The sequence below is a fragment of the Pygocentrus nattereri genome, chromosome 22 (genome assembly GCF_015220715.1).
Source record: "Pygocentrus nattereri isolate fPygNat1 chromosome 22, fPygNat1.pri, whole genome shotgun sequence".
Classification (NCBI taxonomy): domain Eukaryota; kingdom Metazoa; phylum Chordata; class Actinopteri; order Characiformes; family Serrasalmidae; genus Pygocentrus; species Pygocentrus nattereri.
Genome location: NC_051232.1, coordinates 26,308,774 through 26,334,741, shown reverse-complemented (window position 1 = coordinate 26,334,741; position 25,968 = coordinate 26,308,774). Strand labels below are relative to the sequence as shown.

General features: G+C 38.8%; 1 protein-coding gene across 5 annotated transcripts; it reads left to right on the top strand.

The window, feature by feature from the left end:
* Positions 1-1,442: 1,442 nt before the first annotated feature.
* On the top strand, positions 1,443-24,092 carry LOC108414019 (SLAM family member 8-like). Of its 5 annotated transcripts, none has more exons than XM_037532945.1 (6): positions 1,444-1,783; positions 17,662-17,967; positions 18,090-18,368; positions 19,305-19,443; positions 20,468-20,538; positions 20,955-24,092. In XM_037532945.1, exons 1-5 carry the CDS (start codon positions 1,744-1,746, stop codon positions 20,493-20,495), a joined length of 792 nt encoding a protein of 263 aa, XP_037388842.1. In that variant the 5' UTR covers positions 1,444-1,743; the 3' UTR covers positions 20,496-20,538; positions 20,955-24,092. The 5 variants fall into 5 exon arrangements, with proteins under 5 accessions (XP_037388843.1, XP_037388842.1, XP_037388844.1 ...); XM_037532943.1 differs by having other exon boundaries at positions 1,468-1,783; positions 19,305-19,439; XM_037532946.1 differs by lacking the exon at positions 20,468-20,538 and having other exon boundaries at positions 1,443-1,783; positions 19,305-19,469; positions 20,955-21,074.
* The last annotated feature ends 1,876 nt before the right edge of the window (positions 24,093-25,968 follow it).

The following is a 25,968-nucleotide window of genomic DNA, read 5'->3' as shown; positions in this document are numbered from 1 at the left end:
GAAAGCGTCAGATCATCTTTACCTCCCCTCTATCTTTTTTTTTTCCTTCTCCCACAGACCAGAATCAGGTTGCCATGCGAACTGATGGTTTTATGACCTAATGGCTTGTGGGCTTAGTAATGGAAGAGTGCCTTTCTGTTGTTCATTATGTTCTGTTTGTTCAGCGTGTGCACTGTCAGAGAGACGAGTCACAGGCGTTAAGCCAGAGATACACTGTTAGAAATAAAACTGCTGTGCAGGTACGTTTTTTTGTTTCTCAAGGTACAAACAATGAAAATGTTCCCTCAAAGATACTACAGCGGTTTTAAGGTCCAAGTGTGAACCTTAAATACGTTTTTCCAGGTGAAAAGTTCATATTTGTACCTTCTCATAGCCGAATGTCTGGAGGCAAGACAGGGTGTGGAGTCAGTACAGCTTAGAACATATCCTTTCAGTGGACTATGGTTCAGTTATATTCCCTGACTAAAGGTACTGAGAGGTACCCTTGAGGGTCCCACCCCAGTGACAGTTTCATACCTTTATTCCCTACATCTAGAAACCACATGCTTTCACCTCCTGACTCCGATATAATGTTGCTCATTCGATGCTTGAGGGTGAGATATTTGAGCACCTTGGGAAAGAGAGAGGAACCAAAAGTTGAGTTGTTTTGGCAACCGTGCAGCAATATGGATCCTTTATTATACACACAGGCAAATAATAATATTAAAGAAGCCATTTCTAGTTCTAAAAAATGTAAAGAATTAAGATTAACAAACGAGCAAACTGCAGAGGGAGCTGTTGCCTTCAGCATGAATGTCCAACCCCACCCCGCTTCCTTTGTTTATCTGTTTACAACAAAAGCCTTTTACATCCAGGCTGCCCTCAGAGAGCTGGATTCCGGATGTTTTTGCCAAAGGATACGTCTGTTGTGGGGTCTTCCTGTGTTTGAACTGTTTCCCCGTTCACCACAGCTACAAATATGCATCTCCCGTTCCAGTTAAGCCAAGGGCAGGATGGAGAATGTATGAACGCATGTATCTAAACTAATGCGGCCTGCTGATTAAAAAAAAAAACACTGTAGTATCTGCTGCTTCTATTTGTACTTCAGCCCATGTTGCCTGGGAGATAAACTCCTCAGAGACACACATAATATCCGGTGAGGTTTGTTTGGTAAACACACATCAGAGGGTCTGACTGAGCTTAATTAAGCCCCAGCTGGGTTGCCTACATGACTTCTAAAGCCAGACTCCCTGTGTATCATGGTAATTTGCTGTAAGCTTGGAGTTCATCTGGAAAAGCAGGGGAAGTCCAGCAGATGGTTCTGTCTAAGCCAGTAGACGTAGCTCCATGTCTTTGGCCCCTGCTTCTCTCTCTCTCTCATCTCTTTGTACCAATAAATAAGCACTAGTCCAATCCTAGGACAGAAACAGAACACCATCCATGGCCCTCCCCACTCAGAACAGGTGTGGTCATTTTGCACTTTATAAGTGAATCACAGGCTACAGATGGATGGAGAATGAATACAGAAAGACTTTTACTGTGCCTGGTACTTTGTACGAAAACGGATATGATATATGTGAAGTTGAATCACTATGGATTCTGAGTATTTTATATATACATACACACATTTTGGACAAATGCCTGCATGTTTGTAAAAAAACAGCCCTCTTTAGTCTCCACCCACCTAACGCTTCCTAGAAAAAAAAAGAAAAGAAAAAAGAAAAAGATGCTGCTGCTGCTCTCTTTGTTCCACGGCTTTAAAAAATGAACAAGCGATGGACTCTACTCTTCTACTGTTTCTCAGGTAAGCTTTCTAATATACAGCTTGTTCGTCTTAAATATCAGTAAATGTTTTTCTCCCTTTATCTATGTAGCGGTCACGGTGGTAGACTTTACAAAAGCAAGATGTCTGACCAAGCGATCTTGTAAACACATTAAATTACGTTCTCAGAGTCATGACCGTGTTAATCTTTCTTTTTTATGGAGAATAATGAGCACAGAGAGAAAAAACATACTTACAGATTTGAGTTAAAAAGAGCACATTCTTTTCCATTGGTTCGCTGAACATGTATGGCTTGATAACAAACCAGAAAGACAAAAAACTCATATGTTTGATGCTTCATGTTCAGAGCTGGTTTTAGTGGATGGTCGTTGACACTGCCTGTTCAATATTTGACTTGCAAATTGCAAAGAACATGAGCCAGTTTAGTCAGGTGAGACTTCTCTGTTTGCTTTGTAGGACCGGTCTATTTCTTTTGTTGTTGTTATAATTTTGCTTATGACATAAAAAGCAGTTCTTCTTTTTTCGATGGTACAATTTAGAGCCGTGTGAAAAAATGTGCTCCGTGGTCAAATTGCACTTTTTGTACATTTTCAAAGTGAAAATAAATGAACACACCATTTATAGAGAACACACTTCTGCTTATTTTAATGCACAATAACTTAATTTGCTGAAAGTAATAAAATATGTGTAATGTGTTAAGGCACATTTCATATTTAATGCTTTAATTTTATACTCATATACCCGTAGTGGATGTGTTAACCATAGAAAATCAACAAAATATGTGACTGAGGGTGTTGAGGTGGTTGCATATGACTGTCCTTTGTGAGAACAAAGTTACTGTACAGGTAATTTGTTTGTTCATTGAGATACAAAGTGAATGTACCCTGAGAGGTTTAAAAATAGTTTTAAGGTACAACTGTGTGCCTAAAAGAGGTTTTTCACAGTAAAAAAAAAGTAAAAAGGACAAACCTAATTCCAAAAACGTTGGGACAGTATGTAAAATACAATATATAAACAGAAATATATACAAATATAAACAGAAAGCTGTGATGTGTAAATCCACAGTGACTTGTTTTAATGAAAGCAGTACAAAGACAGTAGAGGAAAATATCCAAGAAAGGAACAAATATCAGATAAAGCATTGGTAGCAAAGAAAGCGATGGTAAATGTCGGAATATTTGTGGAAACTTCATGAAATTCCTTCTGAATGGTTGATGAATAAGGCCCAGTGTTCCTTCTTGAGCATTTGCAGGGTTTTTATGCATTTCCCCCTTCTGTGGTGCATAATATCACCAAAAGAGAAGCTGGAAAAATCTATTTTGTGTAAAAAGCAAGGCCAAAAACCACGTCTTGGTGCCTGTGACCTCCCTCAGACAACACTGCATTAAAAACCATGCACAGGCTCACGAATACTTCGACAAATCATTGTCAATAAACTTTTCATTGCTGCATCCACAAATGCAAGTTAAGACCCTGAACATTGAAAAGTATGTACACATTTTGCAGCAACATATTCATTTCCTATTGAAGCATGGTACATTATGAAGAGCAAAATATGGTAACAAATGGCTCACAAAGTTGTGCAGCTCATGAACTGCATAATTGAAATAAAATACTGTATTTCTGTATTGTTTTCAAATGAATGCAAAGTCAAACACAATTAACAAATTATTGGCTTTTAATTTTACACACTATGACAACATTTTTAACTGGATTTGTATTTTTCATAACCTAATGTTTTACAATAGAACAATAAAATAAAACATCCTGAGACAAAACATGATGTGTGGAGTCAATATGACTTAAAATATAAATGTATAATAATAATAATAATAATAATAATAATAATGTTACATTTATATAGTGCCTTTCACAAACCCAAGGTCGCTTCACATAGTTTTTTTTTTTTGCCCATGCTAAGCAGTGGAGGAGGAAGAAAAATGCGTATTAAAGAGAAAAGTCTTTAAGTCAGACTTAAAGGAGGAAAAGGAAGAGCAGTCCCGGAGCGACTGAAGAAGAGAATTCCAGAGTTTGGGGGCCATGGCACTGAAGGACCTCCTTCATATATAATTACAATAGATAATTACAATGAAATATGGTACAAATAAGTTTCCCAACTAAAGTTACTGAAGAGGTAACCTTGAGTGTACCAACTCAGTGACCAGGGGTAGGGGGGTGGGGGGTGGGGGTTAGTGCACTTTAGTAACTTAAATCTTATTCCAAACATTAACTTGAGCTATTTAATAACTGAATTATATGTACTTGAACTCAGAGGTATTGTAGTGGTCTCACTTATTTCTCAGACAACTATGAGTCGATGCATGCAGTGTTTTATTTTTAATTCACATCTCGCTCAAATGTGTGCTTTACAAGTGGTCGGCTTGAGCAGGATATCCTGTTCATGGTGAACAACTTGATTCTCTGTCATCATTGCTGAGGGCAGAGGTGTGAGACAGAGATAGGCAAAAAACGCAGAAATAATAATAGCATTTAAAGACACACTGCCATGAAGAAAATACAATGTAGGATACGGAAATCCAGCTTTCTCTTGAAAATCGAACTCATATTTTTTGGTCTTTATTCATATTCATAGGCTTAAGTATATTTTGCCCTTGACCAAACTGGAAAGTCTGGAACATCCACAAATATTGACCATACTTGTTTTGTAAACATAAGTGTTTGTTTATGGTTCAAGCAGCTTGTAGAGCATGCACCTGACCTTCTCCCACACCATCTTAGTTATGATACTAAACAGTGGTCATGCTTGCAGTGCAGTCTTTAGGCCCCTGCTAATAACAGACCAAAATGTCATAATTTGGCTTTGGTTTTGGGCTAATGTGTATCTCTGAGCAACAAGGACTTACAAAGTTCCTACTGATAAATAATTCAGGATCTCTTGTTTACGCAGACTTTATAATGTATGACACCTTTCTACTCACAAGTCCCCGGCTGGTGACTATGCAGTTGGAGTTTGTCCTGGTGGACGAGAGGGTCGCCTCAATGCGAATTAAAATCGCAGAGAGGAAAACTGACTGTTGTCTGTGCCTATGCACCAAACAACAGGTCAGAGTATTTGGCCTTCTTGGAGCGAGTGGCCTGAGTTCTGGGAAGGGTCCCGCCTACAGACTCCATAGTCCTACTGGGAGACTTCAATGCTCACGTTGGCAATGACTGGGAGACCTGGAGAGGCGTGATTGGGAAGAACGGCCTGCCCGATCTAAACCCGAATGGTGAATTGTTATTGGACTTTTGTGCCAGGCAGGAATTGTCCATAACGAACACCAAGTTCGAACACAAGGATGTTCATAAGTGTACATGGTACCAGAGCTCCTTGGGTCAAAGGTCAATGATCGACTTTGTTGTCGTTTCATCTGACTTGGACACTATATGTTTATAGTGTTATATGTTTGCTATACTGTTTCATATGTTCTGGACACTAGGGTGAAGAGAGGTGCTGAGCTGTCAACTGATCACCATCTGGTGGTGAGTTGGATCAGATGGCAGGGAAGACTGATGGTCAGATCCGGTAGTCCCAAGCGAATAGTGAGGGTGTGCTGGGAACGACTTTTAGAGGCCCCTGTTCGGAATGATTTCAACTCCCAACTCCGGGAGAGCTTTTCTCACGTCCTGGAGGAGGTAGGGGACATGGAGTCTGAATGGACCCTGTTCAAAACCTCCATTGTGGAAGCTGCCAGGCGTAACTGTGGCCAAAAGCTTTTGGGTGCCTGTCGGGGCGATAACCCAAGAACCTCCTGGTGGACACCGGTGGTGAGGGAGGCCGTCAAGCTGAAGAAAGAGGCCTTTAGGGACTGGTTGGCCCGAAGGACTCCCGATTCAGCAGATAGGTACCGACAGGCAAAAAAGGTGGCAGCTGCAACGGTGGCAGAAGCAAAATCCAGGGCATGGAACGAGTTTGGTAAGGCCTTGGAAAAAGACTTTCGTTTGGCCTCAAAGAGGTTCTGGACAACTGTCCGGCGACTCAGGAGGGGTTGGGGTGGCTGCGCCCAAGCTGTATTCAGCAGCAGTAATGCGGTCACTGTACCGGACTGTGGTGGTGAAGAGGGAGTTGAGCCAAAAGGCAAAGCTCTCTGTTTACTGGTCAATCTACATCCCAACCCTCACCTATGGTCATGAGCTGTGGGTAATGACCAAAAGAACGAGATCGCGAATACAAGCGGCAGAAATGAGCTTTCTTCATCGGGTGACGGGCTACACGGTATGCAATAGAGTGAGGAGCTTGGCCATCTGGGAGGAGCTCGGGGTAGAACTGCTACTCCTCCGCATTGAGAGGAGCCAGCTGAGGTGGTTCGGGCATCTGATCCGGATGCCCCCTGGACGCCTCCCGGTGGGGGTGTTCCAGGCACGGCCTACCGGGACAAGACCCCGGGGTCGTCCTAGGACCCGCTGGAGGGATTATGTCTCCAAGTTGGCCTGGGAGCGGCTTGGGGTCCACGGGAATGAGCTGGAGGAAGTTGCGGGGGACAGGGTCATCTGGGATTCTCTGCTCTCCCAACTGCTACCGCGACCCTGTCTGGACTAGCGGTCAACGATGATGGATGGATGGAAACCTTTCTACTCTAGTGACAGGGCAGAATAGGGTTTAGCTTCCGTAGCAATTCCAGACAAACCACAGAAAGAGTTAAAATACAGGAAGCCTGTGACCCACAAATTGAAAACAAAGCTAAGAGACAAAGCAGCAGGCAACAGACTCATAAACAGTAGGATCCAAGTGCAGGGCTTTATTGGTTAAAACCGAACATAGTTTAAAAACAGGACCTCTCAAAACAAGAGGGGTATGCACAGTATAACAAGGCAGCCAAAACTAAAACACAGTCCAAACTCTTAATTGTTGAAGTGGCCCTCACCGTCCCTTGACTTGAACATTTTTGAAAATATGTGGGTAGATTTTAACCGCTTACATGTCCAGGGTCTGATGGCAGGCCCAAAGTTTTCTTACACAGTTCTATAACCTAAGAGTATCTCATCCAGTTTGCATTGAAGTTCCTGTAGTTACTGAATAACAAGGCTGAGTATGGAATAAGCCTGGGATTTTAAAGAGTTAAACATTCTATACGTGCGAGACAGCTCAAGAACTACACCAGAATGTTCTGGAAGAAAGACATTATATATCTGATATCTGCTAAATGGGATGTTACATTACACTGAGCAAGCATTTCAGGCAGCAGCTGTGACAGAAGAACACCTAAACAACCTGGAATCAGCCAGACATGAACCGAATACCATTCGCCAAACAAAATGGGCTGGACCAAAACAACATTAATATTGATCTGGCCAAAAATGACAACACTGAGCTGAACCTGATATTGCGGCGGTTTTATGGCTCAGTCCGATTTCCTCAGATTCTGAAGATTAGACTACACGTTTGGCGAATGGTAATTGGTTCATTTCTGGCTGATTCCAGATGTTTATTTGTTCTTCTGTCACAGCTGCCGACTGAAAAGCTGATCAGTGGTGATGACAGTTTCAGAAATTAAAGTAAGGAGCTGGAGAACAACTGCCAGCTGTGCAGTGAGTGGGCGGAGCTCGTTACTCTGACGTAGCAACAAGCTGCTTGTTAAGGAGCTATAATTTGGCGGAAGGAACTGAACATTAAAACATATTAAACGCCGCGCTCATGGCCTGGTTTATTAATTTCTTACTTTATGTATTTTAACTGCTGTATAAAAGCAATGGAACACTCGAGGTTGTGTGTTATCACGAATAACATCGCAGCTGTGATGATCTATGACACTCGCCTTTGGCCCGTGATGTTATTTCACGATAACACACTCCCTCTTGCTTAAACATTACATTCCATATTATAGCTGTATAAGTCTAACAGTGAGCTGTAAGGCTGTGACAATCTACAGAACCAAAACATTAACATTCTTGAAAAACTGACTCATTTCATGAATGAAACAAACAATCTCTACTTAACTGCAGCTTTTGGTTAATGTGAATGTTAACCAAAATAAGGCACTGTGCAGAAAGGAACCACACCTACTTTGCAGTTGGATAGGTCAGGTGACACACTTCAAAATACAGTTCCAGTCCATATTTGAATTATGTATGGAAAAAGGTGAGGGAACAAGTTACTAAAGCAGGGCTCACAACAGTCACTCACACTGGAACTACCACAAACACAATGCAAATTCGCATTGCAACTGCAGTCAAGCCACCACCAAATAACTGTTTTAACAGGAAAAATATCTGATGTCTGTAGAATGTTAAAGTTAAAAAAAAAAAAAACTCAGGATGTCTGAATGTCAAACAAAAGATGGTTAGTTGCACCCAATAAAATAACCAACTAAATAAATAAATACTTCATGTGGTAAAAAACAATTGACATCAATGTCTTTTTTTAGGCAGTTTATTTATATGCCATCTTTCATCCACTGCTGTTATTTAAAGTGCTTTACAAATGAGAAAATACAAAGTCATGTAAAAGGTAAAGAAATGAGAAAAGCAATATGTAAAGGGAAGGAAAAAAATAAAATATGATTAAAACAATAGCTTTTGAAAGAGAGCATCATCAATTTGGAAAGAAAAATAGAATAATAAAATACCATTACAGAGGAGCAGGGTTAGAAGAATTAACAGGTGTTTTAAACTGAGCTGAAAGCTGCTTAAATAAGTTTCCAGCCTGAAATTAAGTGTCCAGTGTCAGGGGCTCTTCTAATGCTCAATCAGTTGGTTCCATTTAAGAGCAGCATAGTAGCCAAACGCTGCTTCACAATGTTTAGTGTTTACCTTCAGCAAGCCTAACTGACCAGTTCCTAATGATCAGATAAATATGCTGGTCCTACACGATGTGTGATTCATAGACCATTAACAGCACCTTAAAGTCTATTCTGTAACTGGTAGTCAGTGTAAGGATTCAATAATGGGGGTGTTGTGTTCTTTTACTCCTAGTGAGACTTTGAATCATCTGAAGCTATTTGATTGTCTTTTTTGCAAGTCCAGTTAGGAGACCATTACAGCAATCAATCCTGATAGAAATAAAGACTTGGATCAGTTTTTTCTGCTAATATAGTAACTGCTTTGATATGACAGCTTAAACTGAGATCAAAGTCTATTAGTACACCAAGGTTACTTACTAGTTCTTTAGATTTTATAAATCTCAAGTCCAGATAGGCAGCTAGTCTGTGGCTCTCATTGCTATTCCTAATAAAATAATCTGTTTCATCTTTATTTAACTAGAAATGTTTTCCCCATCCAGTTAGAGATGTGCTCAAGGCACTAACAGTGAGTCAAGAGGATCATAGTTGTTTGGGGAGTGCAAATCAGAGTATCCTCTGTGTAGCTGTGGTAAAATATCCCATAGCCTTCTAGTATTTGGCCAAGAGGCAGCATGTATGAATTAAATAAGAGTGGCCAAAGAATTGAACCCTGGGGGACACCACGTGTCACTGGCATTCTCTCAAAAACATTATTTTTCTACTTCGACAAAGTAGCCCCTTCCTTGCAGGTATGAACTAAACCATTTTAGGACAGTTCCTGTATGACCAACCCAGTTCTCAAGTCTATCTATGAATATTTTATGCTCAAGGGTTTCAAAAGCAACACTGAGATCGAGCAGTAGTAGAACAGATGTTTTTCCAAAGTCTTTATTTCAACAGATGTCATTAATAAACATAATTAGAGCCGTGTCAGCACTACAACTGGACCTAAACTGTAATAACTGAAATGAATTCATGGTGGATTTGTACTTGACCAGTAATTACTCCATAGAGTTGCTTCTACATTTTTATTTTTAAAGGGAGGCTTCACAACTGCAGTTTTTAATGTTTTAGGAAAAGCACCTGACATGAGTTAAGTGTTGACTACCTAAAGAATATCTGCTGCTACTAAAACACGATCTTTAAAAAGTTCTCAAGACTGCAAGTGGAGGATTTGAGATGATTCACTGTACTGATTAAAATTTCATTATTGATACCAATGAACTGGAGCATTTTAACCAAAATATATAACAGAGCATATTTTAACTCATGAAAAGTGTAGCTGCGCTGTCATTTACAAACCTTTTCTTAAAGTAAACGTGCAAACAACAGCTGATATGTTGTGTTGAGACCCTTTGAAATAACCACATCCAGAGTGTGGCCATGATAGTGTGATGATAGTGAGTCCAAAAGAGTCCAATATAACACAATATATTTTATATATATATATATATATATATATATATATATATATATATATATATATATATATATATATGAGAGTGTGTGAAAGAGAGAGAGAGTTCTTTGACATTAATTGGAATTGCCATTAGAATTCAATATGTCAGTATGTATGTTAAAATCACCAGCAAAAACACTTCAATTCAAACAATTTCAGTGGAAATAAAAGATAATATATCTGTAAATCCATCAATAAAATTAGCATCGATCTTCAGAGGCCTGTAGACATTACTAGTATTACTCTTTGTACCCCTTTCAGAACTGCACAAAGATAGTCAAAGGATGTGAAAACGACCAATGAGAATTGCTTGCATTGAAAAGTATAGAGCAGCTACGCCTCCACCTTTCTTGCCAGCGCGCATGACATTTATAAAACTGGTGGAGCCGACTCGATTAATATGGTTTCAGCACTACATTCAGGTAACCACGTTGTTGTTAAAGCATAAAATCAAGTAATATCAATCTAATAAAATGATCAAATAATAATCAAATAAGACTTCTTTGTGAGAGACCTAATCATATGAACAGCTAGTTTAATAAACTGTACACATTGCTCCAGAATCTGTGCCTCTTTTACATACTGCAGATTGGATATATTCACATTATCTGACATATACTACCTGTTCTTTCTGTTTCTGATATGTACTGGAATGAGAGAAAGAAAGGAGAAAGATGTAACTACCATATGAAATAGCAGTCGGTTAATTAGAGTGTTGAACTGTCAGATCATGGCCAAAAATTGTTCAAAATCTCTTGGTGCTGAAGCATTAAGAGTTCCTTTCACTGGAACTAAGGGGCCGAGCCCAACTCCTGAAAAACAACCCCACACCATGATCCCCCCTCCACCAAACTTTACACTTGGCACAATGCAGTCAGACAAGTATTGCTCTCCTGGCAACCACCAAACCCAGACTTGTCCACTGGATTGCCATGACGGAGAAGTGTCTCCTCACTCCAGAGAACACCTCGCCACTGCTCTAGAGTCCAGTGGCGGCTCTTTACACCACTGCATTTGACGCTTTGCATTGTGTTTGGTGATGTAGGGCTTGGATGCAGCTGCTCGGCCACGGAAACCCATTCCATGAAGCTCTCTACTCTGTTCTTGAGCTAATCTGAAGGCCACATTATGTTTGGAGGTCTGTAGTGATTGACTCTGCAGAAAGTTGGTGACCTCTGTGCACTATGCACCTCAGCATCTGCTGACCCCGCTGTCATTTTACGTGGCCTACCACTTTGTGACTGAGTTGCTGTCGTTCCCATTCGCTTCCACTTTGTTATAATCCCACTGACAGTTGACTGTGGAATATTTAGTAGTGAGGAAATTTCACAACTGGACTTGCACAGATGGCATCCTATCACGGTACCACACTGGAAGTCACTGAGCTCCTGAGAGCAACCCTTTCTTTCACTAATGTCTGTAGAAGCAGTCTGCAGGCCTAGGTGCTTGGTTTTATACACCTGTGCCCATGGAAGAGATTGGAACACCTGAACTCAATTATTTGGATGGGTGACTGATTACTTTTGGAAATATAGTGTAGCTCAAATGAATAGCAATATTTCTGTATAGGAGTTGCTTATTGTGTATTTGCTTCTATCTGTTTAAGTAATTATGTATGTGTCCATGAGGCCGTTAACCCTGTGCATGAATATGCACTTAAGGGGATCGGCTCACATTTCACTTCTCAGCATTAAAGTTGGGTGTAAACTAACCCAGGACACACTGTGATGAGATTATAATCGGATCACTCAAATCACTGAGAAGGATCTAGACCTCATTCAACAAAAGTGTAAACAGAAGGCCTTTTCTATATTCACATACAGTTATGATACAGAAATTCTTACAATTCTTAAGAGAGGTGAGGCTGGAGTTGAAACCATGTGTCTTCTTGCACTTTTGTTTGTCAGTTATATTGCAGTGGAGAAAAAGCAGAAGCAAGTAAAAGGGAAACCATGTACATGTTGATGTGTCTCATCTGGTCACACAAGTGAGGCATTAAAGTAAAAATACGGATGAATGGAATCCAGCGAATGTCGCGACTGGCCCCTCCTGGTCCTGTCCATGTGTTCTTTGTTTTGGTTTCCTAGTCCGGCCCCTTGTTTTGTGACTCCGCCCCCGATTGTCACCACCTGTTTTCCGCCTGGCCCTCATTATCCCTGTGTTTTATAAGCCCTGTGTTTGCCCTTTGTATTCGCTGGTCTTTGTGTTGTTTGACGTGTTTGGGTGGTTGATCGTGTTTAGTTCTTGTTTGAGGTTCTGTGTTCATTTTGTCGTGTGTGTCCCACTTGCTTTCCATGTCGGCTATTTGAAGCTAGACTGTTTCGACTATGACCCTGGATTTGCCCTTAATAAATTTCGCTTATCTCAGCGTATGCGTTCGCCTCCTCGCTCCACGTTACAGCCAAAGTATTTACAAACAACCTACTTTGTGTGTACATAAAGTCAGACTGAGTGTTTAGGTGACCCACGACTTTCAGGTGAATCAGCAGGATTTACATTCCTGGATTACAGACCAGGCACATTGTTAAAGACCAGCAATTAAAGAAATGACATGAACCCTTTGGCTGCCTGCACTTGTGTACCGCTTTCATCAGTGTTACCATAATAAGTCTTTATAAGGAAAATACATTTGCTGGATTGAAAAAAGGAAGATGTTAAGTTTATGGCCTGCCTTGAAAAGGTTTTCAGGAGTTCTGTTTCCAGAAATGAAGCAAATGTGAGCAAACACCAACACAAGCAGGGCTAAAGTTAGTGCCCTTCAGCCATGCTTTGAAACTTTGTGGTTAAGCTATCGTTTCAAGCATCATATTTTAATAACTCGGGAGTTGTCGTAGCAAAAGCTTCTTCTTGCTAACTTTGGTCTGTGACTTGACTGATTAGCACCTTCACTGCTGTGGCACTTCAGCACAGAGAGAATGCCCGCTAGAGCAAAAGATGTGAATCTCTGTATTAGAAGACAAAGATAAATATATGAAAGTTGAATTTAATCTGATTCACTGCTTTCGTTGGATACTGATTTTTAAAATGCACTGTGATTTTTAAACAAACTACACTTCAAAACTAGCATAAGTATTATTGTAAGACCCCAACAGGGCCTTGTGCATGTGTGTGTATTTTCAGTAACAAAAGGACTGGCCTTTGAATTGTAAATTTTAAGAAAGACATTTTTTTTACATCTTTTACACTTATGTATGGGACACAGTCTTGTATACAGTCATAAAATCCAGTTATATATTATTGTTATTGTTATTATTGTTATGTTATTAATAGTAATATAAAAAGGACTTGAGGGATTGAACTGCAAAATAATGGAAAAAACCTAATAATTACCGTTACATTTACAGCAAATACTATATAGTTTTTAAAAATTGTGAAATACATCTTACAGTCTATCTGAAGTAAATACACACTATGAAAGAAGATATAGTGAGATATGCAAGCACTTGTGCAACAAATAGAAACTCTATGTGAGAGTGCAACATTATGGAGGTGTTTTGGCTGGTTAACCACAAGAGCACAACATGCATGCAAGACTGAATGTACTTATTAAAGTATTAGAACCAGGCATGGTGACTAAAATACATCACAACTGTCTGTACATGATAGAATCAGAAATGATCAGACAAGGTAAATCATGAAGCAGATCTGTCCGGCTCACACTTACTTTTTTTCCATGGCTAGCATAATAGAGGGCAGGCAGTTTTACATGCCCTGAGTGGAAAAACAATGTGGGATGAGCTCATGATACCACAGTAAAAGTGCCTGGTTCTACTCATGCTTTTTGCGAAATCTTGTGACTGTGTAACCTGTGCCATCCTCTCTGCTGCCTGGTTCTACTATTTATCATGATACACTAGTTTTCATTACCACTGAAACTAGAATGCACTACTAAAGCTTCAGTGGAATAATGTTTTTGTGTTAGGTGCATTTTATTGTTAATTTCACACAGATTTATTTTATACCCACTGTAATTTATCATGATAACTTTCAGGAGCTAAAATGTCATCACCATGTCAAACCTGGTTATTAAATAACAGGCTTTTCCTGGATGTAAATTATGTAATAGTTACCAGAAGAAGTGTACGTGTGTGTGTGTATATATACACTGCTCAAAAAAATAAAGGGAACACTTAAACAACACAATATAACTCCAAGTAAATCAAACTTCTGTGAAATCAAACCATCCACTTAGGAAGCAACACTAACTGAATCAATTTCACAGCTGTTGTGCAAATGGAATAGACAACAGGTGGAAATTATTGGCAATTAGCAAGACACACTCAATAAAGGAGTGGTTCTGCAGGTGGGGACCACAGACCACTTCTCAGTACCTTTCTGCTTTCTGGCTGATGTTTTGGTCTTTTGAATGTTGGTGGTGTTTTCACACTCGTGGTCGCATGAGACTCTACAACCCACACAAGTGGCTCAGGTAGTGCAGCTCATCCAGGATGGCACATCAATGCGAGCTGTGGCAAAAGGTTTGCTGTGTCTGTCAGCGTAGTATCCAGAGGCTGGAGGCGCTACCAGGAGACAGGCCAGTACACCAGGAGACGTAGAGGAGGCCGTAGGAGGGCAACAACCCAGCAGCAGGACCGCTACCTCTGCCTTTGTGCAAGGAGGAACAGAAGGAGCACTGCCAGAGCCCTGCAAAATTACCTCCAGCAGGCCACAAATGTGCATGTGTCTGCACAAACGGTTAGAAACCGACTCCATGAGGATGGTATGACGTCCACAGATGGGGGTTGTGCTCACAGCCCAACACTGTGCAGGACGCTTGGCATTTGCCAGAGAACACCAGGATTGGCAAATTCGCCACTGGCGCCCTGTGCTCTTCACAGATGAAAGCAGGTTCACACTGAGCACATGTGACAGTCTGGAGACGCCGTGGAGAGCGATGGGTCAGTAGGTTGGCAGTGGGTCAGTAATGGTGTGGGGTGGCATTTCTTTTGAGGGCTGCACAGCCCTCCATGTGCCCCCCGAGGGAGCCTGACTGCCATTAGGTACCGAGATGAGATCCTCAGACCCCTTGTGAGACCATATGCTGGTGCGGTTGGCCCTGGGTTCCTCCTAATGCAGGACAATGCTTGACCTCATGTGGCTGGAGTGTGTCAGCAGTTCCTGCAAGATGAAGGTATTGAAGCTATGGACTGGCTCGCCCGTTCCCCAGACCTGAATCTGATTGAGCACATCTGGGACATCATGTCTCGCTACATCCACCAACGCCACATTGCACCACACTTTATTTTTTTGAGCAGTGTATATATATATGTTCACATGTTCACGCACAGGTTTGAATTGCTGTAAAACCGTATATAAAACTGTAACACCTCACAAAAAAGTTTACTTCATTGCAGAAAGTATGACGGTTCTCAATGTCCCACATAAATTTTCAGTCTTTTACACATTTACTTCAAAACAATGGGATCTAACTGCTCACCATGTGGCCTGGGATGCAGTCTCACTTCCTGCTCTGAAATGCAGAGGTGTGGCTGAAACGAGGCTCCGCCTATGGACTAAAAGGCAGGACACAGTTGGCTGGATATTTTTGGTTGGTGGACTAGTCTCAGTCCAGTAGCGATGATGAGGTGTTCTAAAAGTACAGCTGCACTGTTGTGTCTGATCCACTCAGACCAGCGCAATACACACTAACACAACACCACCTGCAGTCCTGAGAATAATCCACCACCCAAATAATACCTGCTCTGTGAGGGTCCATGGCGGTCGTGACCACTGAAAACCAGGGTAAAAGGGGGCTAACACAGTATTCAGAGAAACAGATGGACTACAGTCTGTAACTGTAGAACTACAAAGTGCAGCTATACAGTAAGTGGAGCTGATAAAATGGACAGTGAGTGTAGAAACAAGGAGGTGGTTTTAATGAATTGGATGGTCAGTGTATTAAGTGCATTTGTAATTTCGCTCGAAATACAGGACTCATACTTTGCGATATTGAAATGTGCTTTTTACAATCATATAAATAGGTAGACTTTGAAACTTGAGTAATATGTAATTGAAGTAAGGTGTGATGTGACATTTAAATTTTAATGGCTCAAACTTTATACAGTGATACAAAAGACATGTTACAAAATTTAGGAAGATCAGATGTACTGCTTTACAGGGTTGTCATACGGACATACGCACAAACGCACATGGCTATTTACTTATTATTCTCTGATTTTAAGTAATACATCTCCCTTCTTTGTTTTAGTTGTTAAACACACGCAAAGCAAATAATTTCTAGAAATGTTCTGTGTAAAGAACAATAAAGCAAAAGTAGTGAAGTTTGCACTTTTTAGCAAAACTCTTTAAAACTACAGTTAAGATCATAAACCTTTTTAGGCCACGATATCTCAAAAACGAATGGAAATACTTCGGTTGTTGTGTTAAGCTTAAAAAAATGCACATAATGGGTTCTTACATTTTTCTTGTTTGCAATATGCATGAAAGTCCTTTAGACATTGACATTAACATTAATGATAGCCAAATAAATTGATATTATCCACTCACAAACTATAATAAATAAACCTGCACAGCCAAAATATTTACTCCACATAATTTAGCAAATTGCTTGGAGAATGGCAAAACCTTTGAAAATATTTCGGAATCGTTCCATCTGCACATGTATCGACTTAAACAGCTTCTTTATAGAACTGCAGAACATATAACGTAATGTGGTTTTAACTTGGTTGTTTGTAAGCGCTACTGTGAAACTGGATCTCATCAGAGGACAAATCTGAGCAACAGTCTCAAAGCAAATCTGTTAAAAACAAAATGTGTTAAAACATTCAAGTAAATGAAACCATAACAATGATAATGTGTTACTTTTGACCCAAAATTAAAATGGATAACAATATTACACACAATATGTTTCAAGAGATAACACAAAAGTTATTGTGGTTATTTAATACACAATCTTCGAGAATGGACGGCAGTATATTTAAGCGTTTCTGCATGTATAAGCAATTCATCAAATAACTATGAGAGGAGTCTTCAAACATTTTATTTAAGAATGAAAGTCACCAATATGAGTGGGCTTCTATACTGCAACTCAATAATAATACAATTTCATAAAATTTTACAACACTGGTAATAAATACCAGTTTGTTGAAGACGCGTATATATGATTACATTATGTTCGTTTTTTGTAGCTTTACAGGTTTAAATTAATTTATATAAATCTCTGAAAAAGGAAAAAAAAAATGTTAGTTGTGCCCAACATGATGAGCACAGCTCTGTTGAAGCATTAATGACTAAGAAATCTATTATTTTAATTAAAATCCAGAACGTCTCATATTTGCAAAATGGTGATTCAATCTTAAGGCAGACAACTTATCAATATATGACTGTAATAAGAGAATTCCAGTACACTTTATTATGGAAAAAAAGTCTTGATGATTAAAAAAGAAAACAAGTTGAACAAAAGATCAAGTGTGTAGCTTAAGGTATTCCAAAAAGGTTGGGACAGTAGGAAATACAGCCAGGTTCATAAGTATCTGGATTTTTGGTCATTTTGCCTCTGTATACCATCACAGTTGATAAAATCTTTGTCAAAAGAAATTTTCATTTGTTTTTCAGTGTTAGCCTAAGTGTTTTTGAATGTTTTACACCATTTTAACATTTTAAGTGTATTTATGTAAACGTTATGCCATATTAGGTTACAATTTATTTTAAGATTTATTGAGACCATGAGACCCATATTCACTACTGTTTTTCCTTTACAGAATTCTTCATCTTTGTGTCAGTATCCAGCACTTCAGCTCAGAAAGTACTGAATGGAGCTGTAGGAGAGTCTATTACACTCCCAACTCGAGTGTTTGAATCTGGCACTATTGTTTATGAGGGCAAAAACATTGGACAGATGATGAATAAACAGCTGCAATCTTTCAGAGAGTTTACGAATCGTCTCCACTGGGACAGTCAGAGTGGGTTCTTCACTCTCTCACTCCTGAGAACAAATGACTCAGGTGTTTATACTGTAGACAACCCTAAAGAGGATAAGAAAGATGTCTATGAGCTGAATGTATATGGTAAGATTTCTATCTAAATTTCTCAATTATTTGTGAAATAAACCAGTTAAAGAAAATCTAATATTAAACATGCAGATTCTCGTTGGATGTCAAGTTTTTTTTTTTTGTTTTTTTTTTTTTAGATAAAGTTTCAGCACCGCAGGTGAAGAAACTCAACTCCAGTCCATCAGAGAGTGAACTCTGCTCATTGCAGTGCTCAGTGAGGAATGTGAGGGGACTGAATCTGTTTTGGTTTAAAGCCAAAGTCTTATTAAACCACACAAACAGTTCCAGTCTAAATGACACATTGAATCTCTTTCTGGAAACTGCGAGGACTGATCATGACACTTACACCTGTGTGACTTCCAACCCAGTCAGCATGCAGACGATCACAGTCAACATCAAAGAGCACTGCCAACCAGGTAGGCGAGTTAATGACAGCTTTTAATAAAAGAATAGAAAATGAAATTTAGAACAACAAAGCTTATATTATCCACAAATTTCTACACTGTGTTCTAATTTCTGTTTATATTATATATTAGCCTTTTCTTTTGTTTTTGCTTTTGAACATGACAGTTTTTCTAGGGGAATTCCACAGATTTTTCAAAACTTCTGCATAAATCAAATGTTGAATTGTAAACATAGCCATTCAGTGTGGTTAGAGGCGAAACGGCTCATTACAGAGAAACTAGACTAACTTCACATTGGTGGTGATTGGGGGTTATGGAGCCAATCCCAGCGGTCTCCGGGCAGAAGGCAGGATACACCTGGACGCAGGGCATGTCTACAACACAAATATAGTCATTCATTTACTCTCTAAGACCCCAGTAAACGTGTCCGAGTTTTAATATGTAATGTTAATAATGGTCAAATAGAAGCACATCTGTTTTATTGAGGAATATTTGCCTTAGAACACACTGCATGTACCTCTATACCATGAATGTGCGAGATATTTTTATATCAAAACAATTGTAAATCAATCTCTCTACATCAGGTAGTGTATTCATAACCATTCCCTGTAATAGTTTTCTGTGGGACAGCTTTTATAGGCACTAAACACTTCGGACATCTGGTCCATCACCACCACTAGAATTGTTCACCAACGCTGTGAAAACGCATTAAACAACTCTCTATGACTTTATTTACATCTTAAAGATTTAAGTATGCAGACATTTTGAAAAATAGATGGAATTCCCCTTTACAATCATTGGCTGTGTTGAAGCTTTTTCATTCGTCACATTTTAAAGGCATACAGAAAAAACAGCAGAGAGTGAATAATCATTTAATGAGGATAAACTGTGTGACTGTTATAGTGATACAAAAACTATTTTCCTTAATTCATTTTCCCTTTTTGTCAGTTCTTGTAGGTGCACCACATAGGTCAAATATCATTGCAATTGTACTTCCTGTGATTTTTGTACTGCTGATAATAGTGATGGTCATACTTTTGCGGAGAAGAAAACGTCACTCTGAAAACAGTCGGCACACAGAAGGCGGGTATTTGTCTGCTTAGTAATGTCTATGTATGTCTTCCAACCAAACAACTTTTTACTTTCATCACTCAGTCTCACTATTTCTGTAAATAGAACTATGCTGTCAGATATCTTGTTGGTAGAGCATTCAGAAAGTATTCTATATAGTATCAGTATAGATGTATATACACTCAGGTTTACAGTCTCACTTTCATAGTTTCATTTGAAGTAAATTATGCTGGACTCCAGAGTTTAAAGAACAGTTGTCACCATTCAGGTAATTACAACCTATGCTGTATTCTGACATGCTATTCCAGCCTGCTGTGTCCAACAGAATCAGAGCACAGTCAGCACACAAACTGCTTGACATGCAATCATATAATCACAAAGTCTTGACTTCACAAAGTCATTCAGAATCAATGAACAACAATTTCATACTGCTTTACCTTCATGGAGTTGTGGCTTAATTATATTATAATACTATATTTAAACTTTAATTGCTGTTACTTAAAGTGATGTTGTATATAATATAATTCAGGCATCCTATGACTGTATACCGTTAACATTACTAATAATAAAATCATCACTGTGGGATCCTCAAAAAAAAACTTTATAGGAGAAGGGAAAAAGTTCTTTCAATGTAATTGAACATGATTTTGAACTATTTGTGTTGGTCAAGTTGTCACACAACTTCTGACACAATGTAAAATTGTATTTTAAATGTAAATGAATTAAATAATGAACAAAAAAACTAAAATTGAGACAATTTTGAGCAACAATACGCAGAATGCTATGGCCACACAAACACACACAAATATAAAGCAAAAAATGTAAACTGACTTTTTATAATCCATGACTGTTGCTTTTATGTCATATATTATTCTGACTTCTGTTTGCCTGACACACATTGGTGCACATGCATGCAGTGTAATAGTATCTCAAGTGCCCATTGCTCTGGTGTAGTCAGTGTCTGTCAGTCTCTCTTTTGAACTGATAAAAATCAGACCAGAATCAGCAGCATACTGACCTTCCTTTGTTTATCTTTGCAGACTCATCTGCAACAGAAGGACTGAATGAAGAAGTGCAATATTCTGTGATAAATCATAAAAATCATGCTCAGGTCAGTGACATGTGATGGACTGACAGACACTGGCAGACGTATGAACATATAAGAACAGTACAGTGTGCACGTAGAGCTCTTTCCCATGAGCCTGTATGGTTTCATGTCTTGCAGAACTGCTCAGTGGTTAGGCTTCTTCAGTAAGCTGTGGTTAAAAGCTCTCTAAAAGCTGCTAACCGGACATACAGCATGTGTGCAAAGTCTGGCCTGTATGGTCTGCTTTGTGAACTCTTTTGTACTGTACTAGACCAAGAACAAAGTCACTATTTAAACAGGCTACACACAGGCACAGTAGGAAAGTCCCTCAAGTCCCTTTACTGAGTCTAACAGTATCCAGTAACAGAAATGAGTGTATCCTCAGATAAATGCACTTATCTTCTCTTCTTTCTTTCTCTATCTCTCTCTCTCTCTCTCAGAAACATGTATGTGAACCTGCCTCACAGGAAATGCATCAGCTAACTACAATTTATGACCGGATTCGGCCGCTTGATTCAGGGGCTTCTGTCCAGAGCGGATACGTGTAGATGAAAACAGGAAAGTGGTCATCAGAGTGTTTATATGAAGAAAAACAAATTGTGGCACGATATGAAGAGCAGAGTTCCAGAGGAAATTCACATGTTCATGAAGAAAGTCATTCTTACTGCGTAATTAATTTTTTTCATTGGTTTCCTGACAATACCACCTATCATACCTACAATTTTAAAGAGAACCCTGACTGTTAAGACTAGTCTATGGAGGTGCATGTGTCTAATACTATTAAAATATGATAAGTCCCTGGACAAAAATGTCTCCATGCATGTTTAAGGTGGTAGTAACTTCAGGCCCTTGTAGATAATGTTGCACAAGGATGATCAGGCTATAAATTTCTACAGGGTGTGCAATGGGATTCATAGATTGAGAAGAGGTGGTACAGAGCAGTGAAGGTCTCATTCCATGTGCGGAAAATGGGTCGTAAAGCAGATGTTAATGATTGGCAAAAAGGGGTGATTGCATTTGGGTGTGTCAAAGACCACAGTGTGAAGGAAGCAGATAAAATTGCAGGTATTTGGAGGTCGACCAGGAGTGGCAAAAACCCCAGTCCACAGGAAATCCTCTTTAGAATTGTGGCCAAAAGACAAAACTGACCGGCGTGTTTCACGGCTTGTGAATAAAAATCACATCACTTCCAGGCAAAAATTGGACTGGCCAGCAAAATCCCCAGATTTAGATGCTCTTTTTAAATCTGTGGAACTACCTGGAACAATGAGCAAGACGCCAGAGAAGGCATCCACGAAGTTTGGCCGACTGCACAATTTTTTGATGAATGTCTGAGCATTGATGTCACCTACATCGTGAAACTTGTCCAGTCCATGCCAAATCGAATTGTAGCTGTTATTTATGCTTGTGGCAGTATTGCATGCTATTTGGTACGTTTGTGTCACAGGTGACTAATTTCACCTGGTCTGATGAGTTTCTAAACCAAATGAAAATGTTTTGATTATTATAAAAGCCATGACAAATTTGCAAAATCCCTCTACTGGACTGGACTAAAAAAAATAAGACAATGAAAAAAACTTCTGCTGGGTAGTGTAATGCTCTAGTTAAGTTGGTAAGGATTAATCATTTATTAATTACATTAGGTATTTAGCTCCCTGTTAGGTGGACAACAGAGAGAGAACTACTTAATGCCACAACAAAGATGAGAAGTATTTTGTTTGGTTAATAAAACACATTTTAGTATTACTGCACATGTACTTTGATTGAGGTGTTAGAGTCTTCACAGTCATGATTCCCTTTAAAAAAAAAAATTAAAAGGTGCCCAGAGTTCTTTGTTTGATGCCATAGAACATGTGTCAAACACCAGATCAGGCCTGCAGCATAATCCTATCCAGCTTGCAAAATTATTTCCATTTTCTATTGATATTAGCCCGTTTCACAACATGCTGAACCATAATCCCCATCATGCACGGCAGCATAATGTGCATAATATGGTTATATAGCCTATTGTAATTATGCATAATGTTGTGTACACAAATGTATAATACCTGTTACCTTTTATATTGTGTGTACATTTCATGATGAATGGAACAACACAGCCTAAATATATTTGGGGAAAAAAGTCTGGTTCCATTGATTTACATTGAAAGTAAAGAAAGTTTTTTCCTTCCTCCAAAGTTATCATTTTGCGGATACAAGGTTTTGTTCTGACAGCAGTAATATATCTATAACTATCTATACATTTTGAATCCTTTCTATTTGTCCATTCATCATGAAGTTTTAATACAATGTAAAGGCTGATATGTCCAAATTATGTTAAATTTTTAAAAAAAGATTTTTTTAAAAATTTTCTTGACAGTGACGATATCTCCTTTACAAAAAAGGTTCCCTGAAGATACATCTGCTTCTTGAAGTAGAAGAAGCTAGAAAGGTTTCCTAGGCCATCGAAAGTGGTTCTTCAATGGCTTTAAAGGCATCACACTGAGAACCCTTTTGGGCACCTCATTATTACTAGAGCCTCCTGTTGCCTTCAAGTGAAAATGTATAAATATGTACTAATTTAAGAAGTTTATTTTATGCTATGTTTTTTTTAACTTAAACTGTCTTACTAATGTATGTCCTGAATTCAACCAACCCTTTGCAAACTTTTAATGGCAGCTGCAAGACTTTGTATTATTATTATTACTATTATTAATGAAGGATGAGAGTTCATGCAGAGCTTTCTGCGTTTTGAAGTTCTGATGCAAAACGCATAATTTGCAACTGAAGTTAAGGGCAAGGGCTCTGGATTTGTTTAATGCAAATAACATACTGAAGTAATCACTCAACTGCTCCAAAGTACATTTCAGTTAGAAAATGTCCCAGAACATTTAATTATTCTTATTATAAAACTGAACTTCAAAGAGCTCTCAGTGTCTTGCCAGTCTCACACCCGTATGCAAATAGCATTTACAATCCAGGGTGCAGCTGTTCTTTTATCTGATACGAGACCGACGAGGGGAGAGCAATCAGGATGTCGTTATTTTGGTTCCTCTTTGTAAACGGAACATGTCTATGAAAAGGTGGGAACCAGGCTAAACTCATAAATCAATCAGCTTGGATAAATATAACACCTGCTGTAAACTCAGAGTTAGATTTCAGGTCAACACATCTCAGGTTTTATAGACCAAAGCTGGATCAACCACATACTACACGTATATCACACAAGTATGTACTATGAATGCAGATGAACTGTATAGTATAGTAGTATGTGGTTTGGGGTGCAGCCTTTTGTGTTTTAAGCCCTGCTGTTAACGTTCAAACGTGACTGTTTGAACTATTTATTCACTGCTTTCATTTCCCCGCTCTTGTGGTTATATCCTGCATGTTCAGTCTAGAGTGCTTATATTTGTTTTCTTATATTTGGTTTCTAGTCTTTTCCTACTGCTCGTTCCTGCTTTGTTCTTCACCAGCCTAGTTAATAGAATTCACTGCACCACATGTAAACATGTTCAATATCTGAATGGAGCCCTGCAGCACTTCCTTGTTATCCATAGTACATATTTATACTTCTTTATTAAAAACATCAGACAAAAATATGAAGTTGATTTGCAGTTTTTCTTTCTTGGCTGACTGAACATAAATAAATATAAAAAAAATTTACATGTGTGATTTTTCTTAAATTTCCAAATTATTAAAGTTTTTAATGCTTCTAAAATCTACCTCACAGGATGCTAATTACGAATATATGGTCTAGTGCTTGAGACATTTTCTTAGGACTGTTTTTTCAGATTTACTTCTATTTTACCAATCATCAACATTACATATAAAAAATTAAGGTACATGTACATGTAGGTACATAGGTGGAGAGTAAATAAAGGTTCTATATTTGGTTCCTATCACCATCACTGCAAAGAAATCTGAGCCACTAAGTTTCTGTACAATTTCACATTATAACATTGAATGATCTACACCAGTGTTTCTCAACTCTGGTCCTGGAGGCCCACTGTCCTGCACATTTTAGTGTTTTTATTGCTCGAATATGCCCACTTTAACAGCTTGTTAATGAGCTGGTGGTATTCCCCTCTTACCCAACATCACCACCTAGTGGACATGACATGATTTTGAATATGAGAGCTGCATCAGAGCTGTAGAGTCTTTGCTTCAACATAAACCTTCATGTCTTTTGACTCACTTTAAAGCAAGTGCGTCAAACTCAGGTCCTGGAGGGCCACAGCTGTGCAGAGCTCAGGGTTTTTCATCTTCCAGCACTAATAAAAAACAACAGGATCAGCTGATGAACTGAATCAGGCATGATAAATGACATACAATACTAAACTCATATGTATGATCTCCACTTACATCTATTGTTAGTACTGCAAATGTTTATTTGCATGCTGTCAAATGAAAGGAAATCTCATACACTAATACCTGAGGGACAAATTTACTGTATGTTAACCAAGTCTACCCTCAAAGTAATACCTAATACCTAAAGGGCCCTTGTCACACTTGGCTACAATTGTAAGTGTTGGCTTAAAGATTATGTGCAATAAATAATAAATGTTCAGTAAAAACAAACAGATGACACCTGCCCTTTAGCCAGTAAAGCCTGGCATGACCCACACCAGAAAATTAAAAGTTAATTGATTTCTGAATAAAACACTAGAGCCAAAAATGATTATGATTGTAATGGAAAATGATTGTATGGAAGTTGATTAGGTAGAGCTCTAGAGTAGACACACCAAATGATATATGTGAGAAATGATATGCACATAAACAAAGCTGAATGTTACTGAATATGAGAAAGTAAATACATTTTCATTCCTTCAACTCATGGCGTTACCTGGTCTCTGCTGCCATCTTCAGGTAAGAGAAGGTAACTGTATTCACACAGCTGCCCTGTCAGAGAAGAGGAAATGTCATTTTAGTTAATCACAGATTAAGACTGACTTTAAGACTGACTTTCAGACTCAGCTCTCAGCAGGAGACACCGGAGTCTGTAATTAATATCAGAAAATGTAGCAATATGAAATGAATGAAGCAGCCTTATTCCTACATGTTCATACATGCACTTCACTAATAGACCACCAATGGGCTACAACTACAGATGCACACTGGGGGGAGACAGTATTCCCCTCTATAATATCTTTAAACGGTCTGCATATACAGTACATATATATACATTTTACGGTAAACTCTGACACACAGCCTGTGGATATTTGGGATGTGAGGGTTAAAAGCTGGGGAATAGATTACTCATCCAAATATACATAAAAATGGCATCCATGTGATATTTTTGTGTGTGAACGGGCATCAAAAGATATCAAAACATGTTTAAACAAGCACATGAACATGTAATATCATTTTACGACAGGTGCTTGTAAGCTTTTAAAAAAGTTTTTGGACCTGAATTCATGTCAAATAAAACCAGCCAGTTTACCAAGGCTTGTCATCTCATGTGAGACGAATAATGTG

Excerpts from the sequence above, each read along its gene's own strand:
- LOC108414019 (XM_037532943.1), top strand. The coding sequence starts at position 1,744 with ATGAACAAGCGATGGACTCTACTCTTCTACTGTTTCTCAG. Across the intron at positions 18,369-19,304 it reads CAAAGAGCACTGCCAACCAG|TTCTTGTAGGTGCACCACAT; the intron begins GTAGGCGAGTTA and ends CCTTTTTGTCAG. Across the intron at positions 19,440-20,467 it reads AAACAGTCGGCACACAGAAG|ACTCATCTGCAACAGAAGGA; the intron begins GCGGGTATTTGT and ends TTATCTTTGCAG.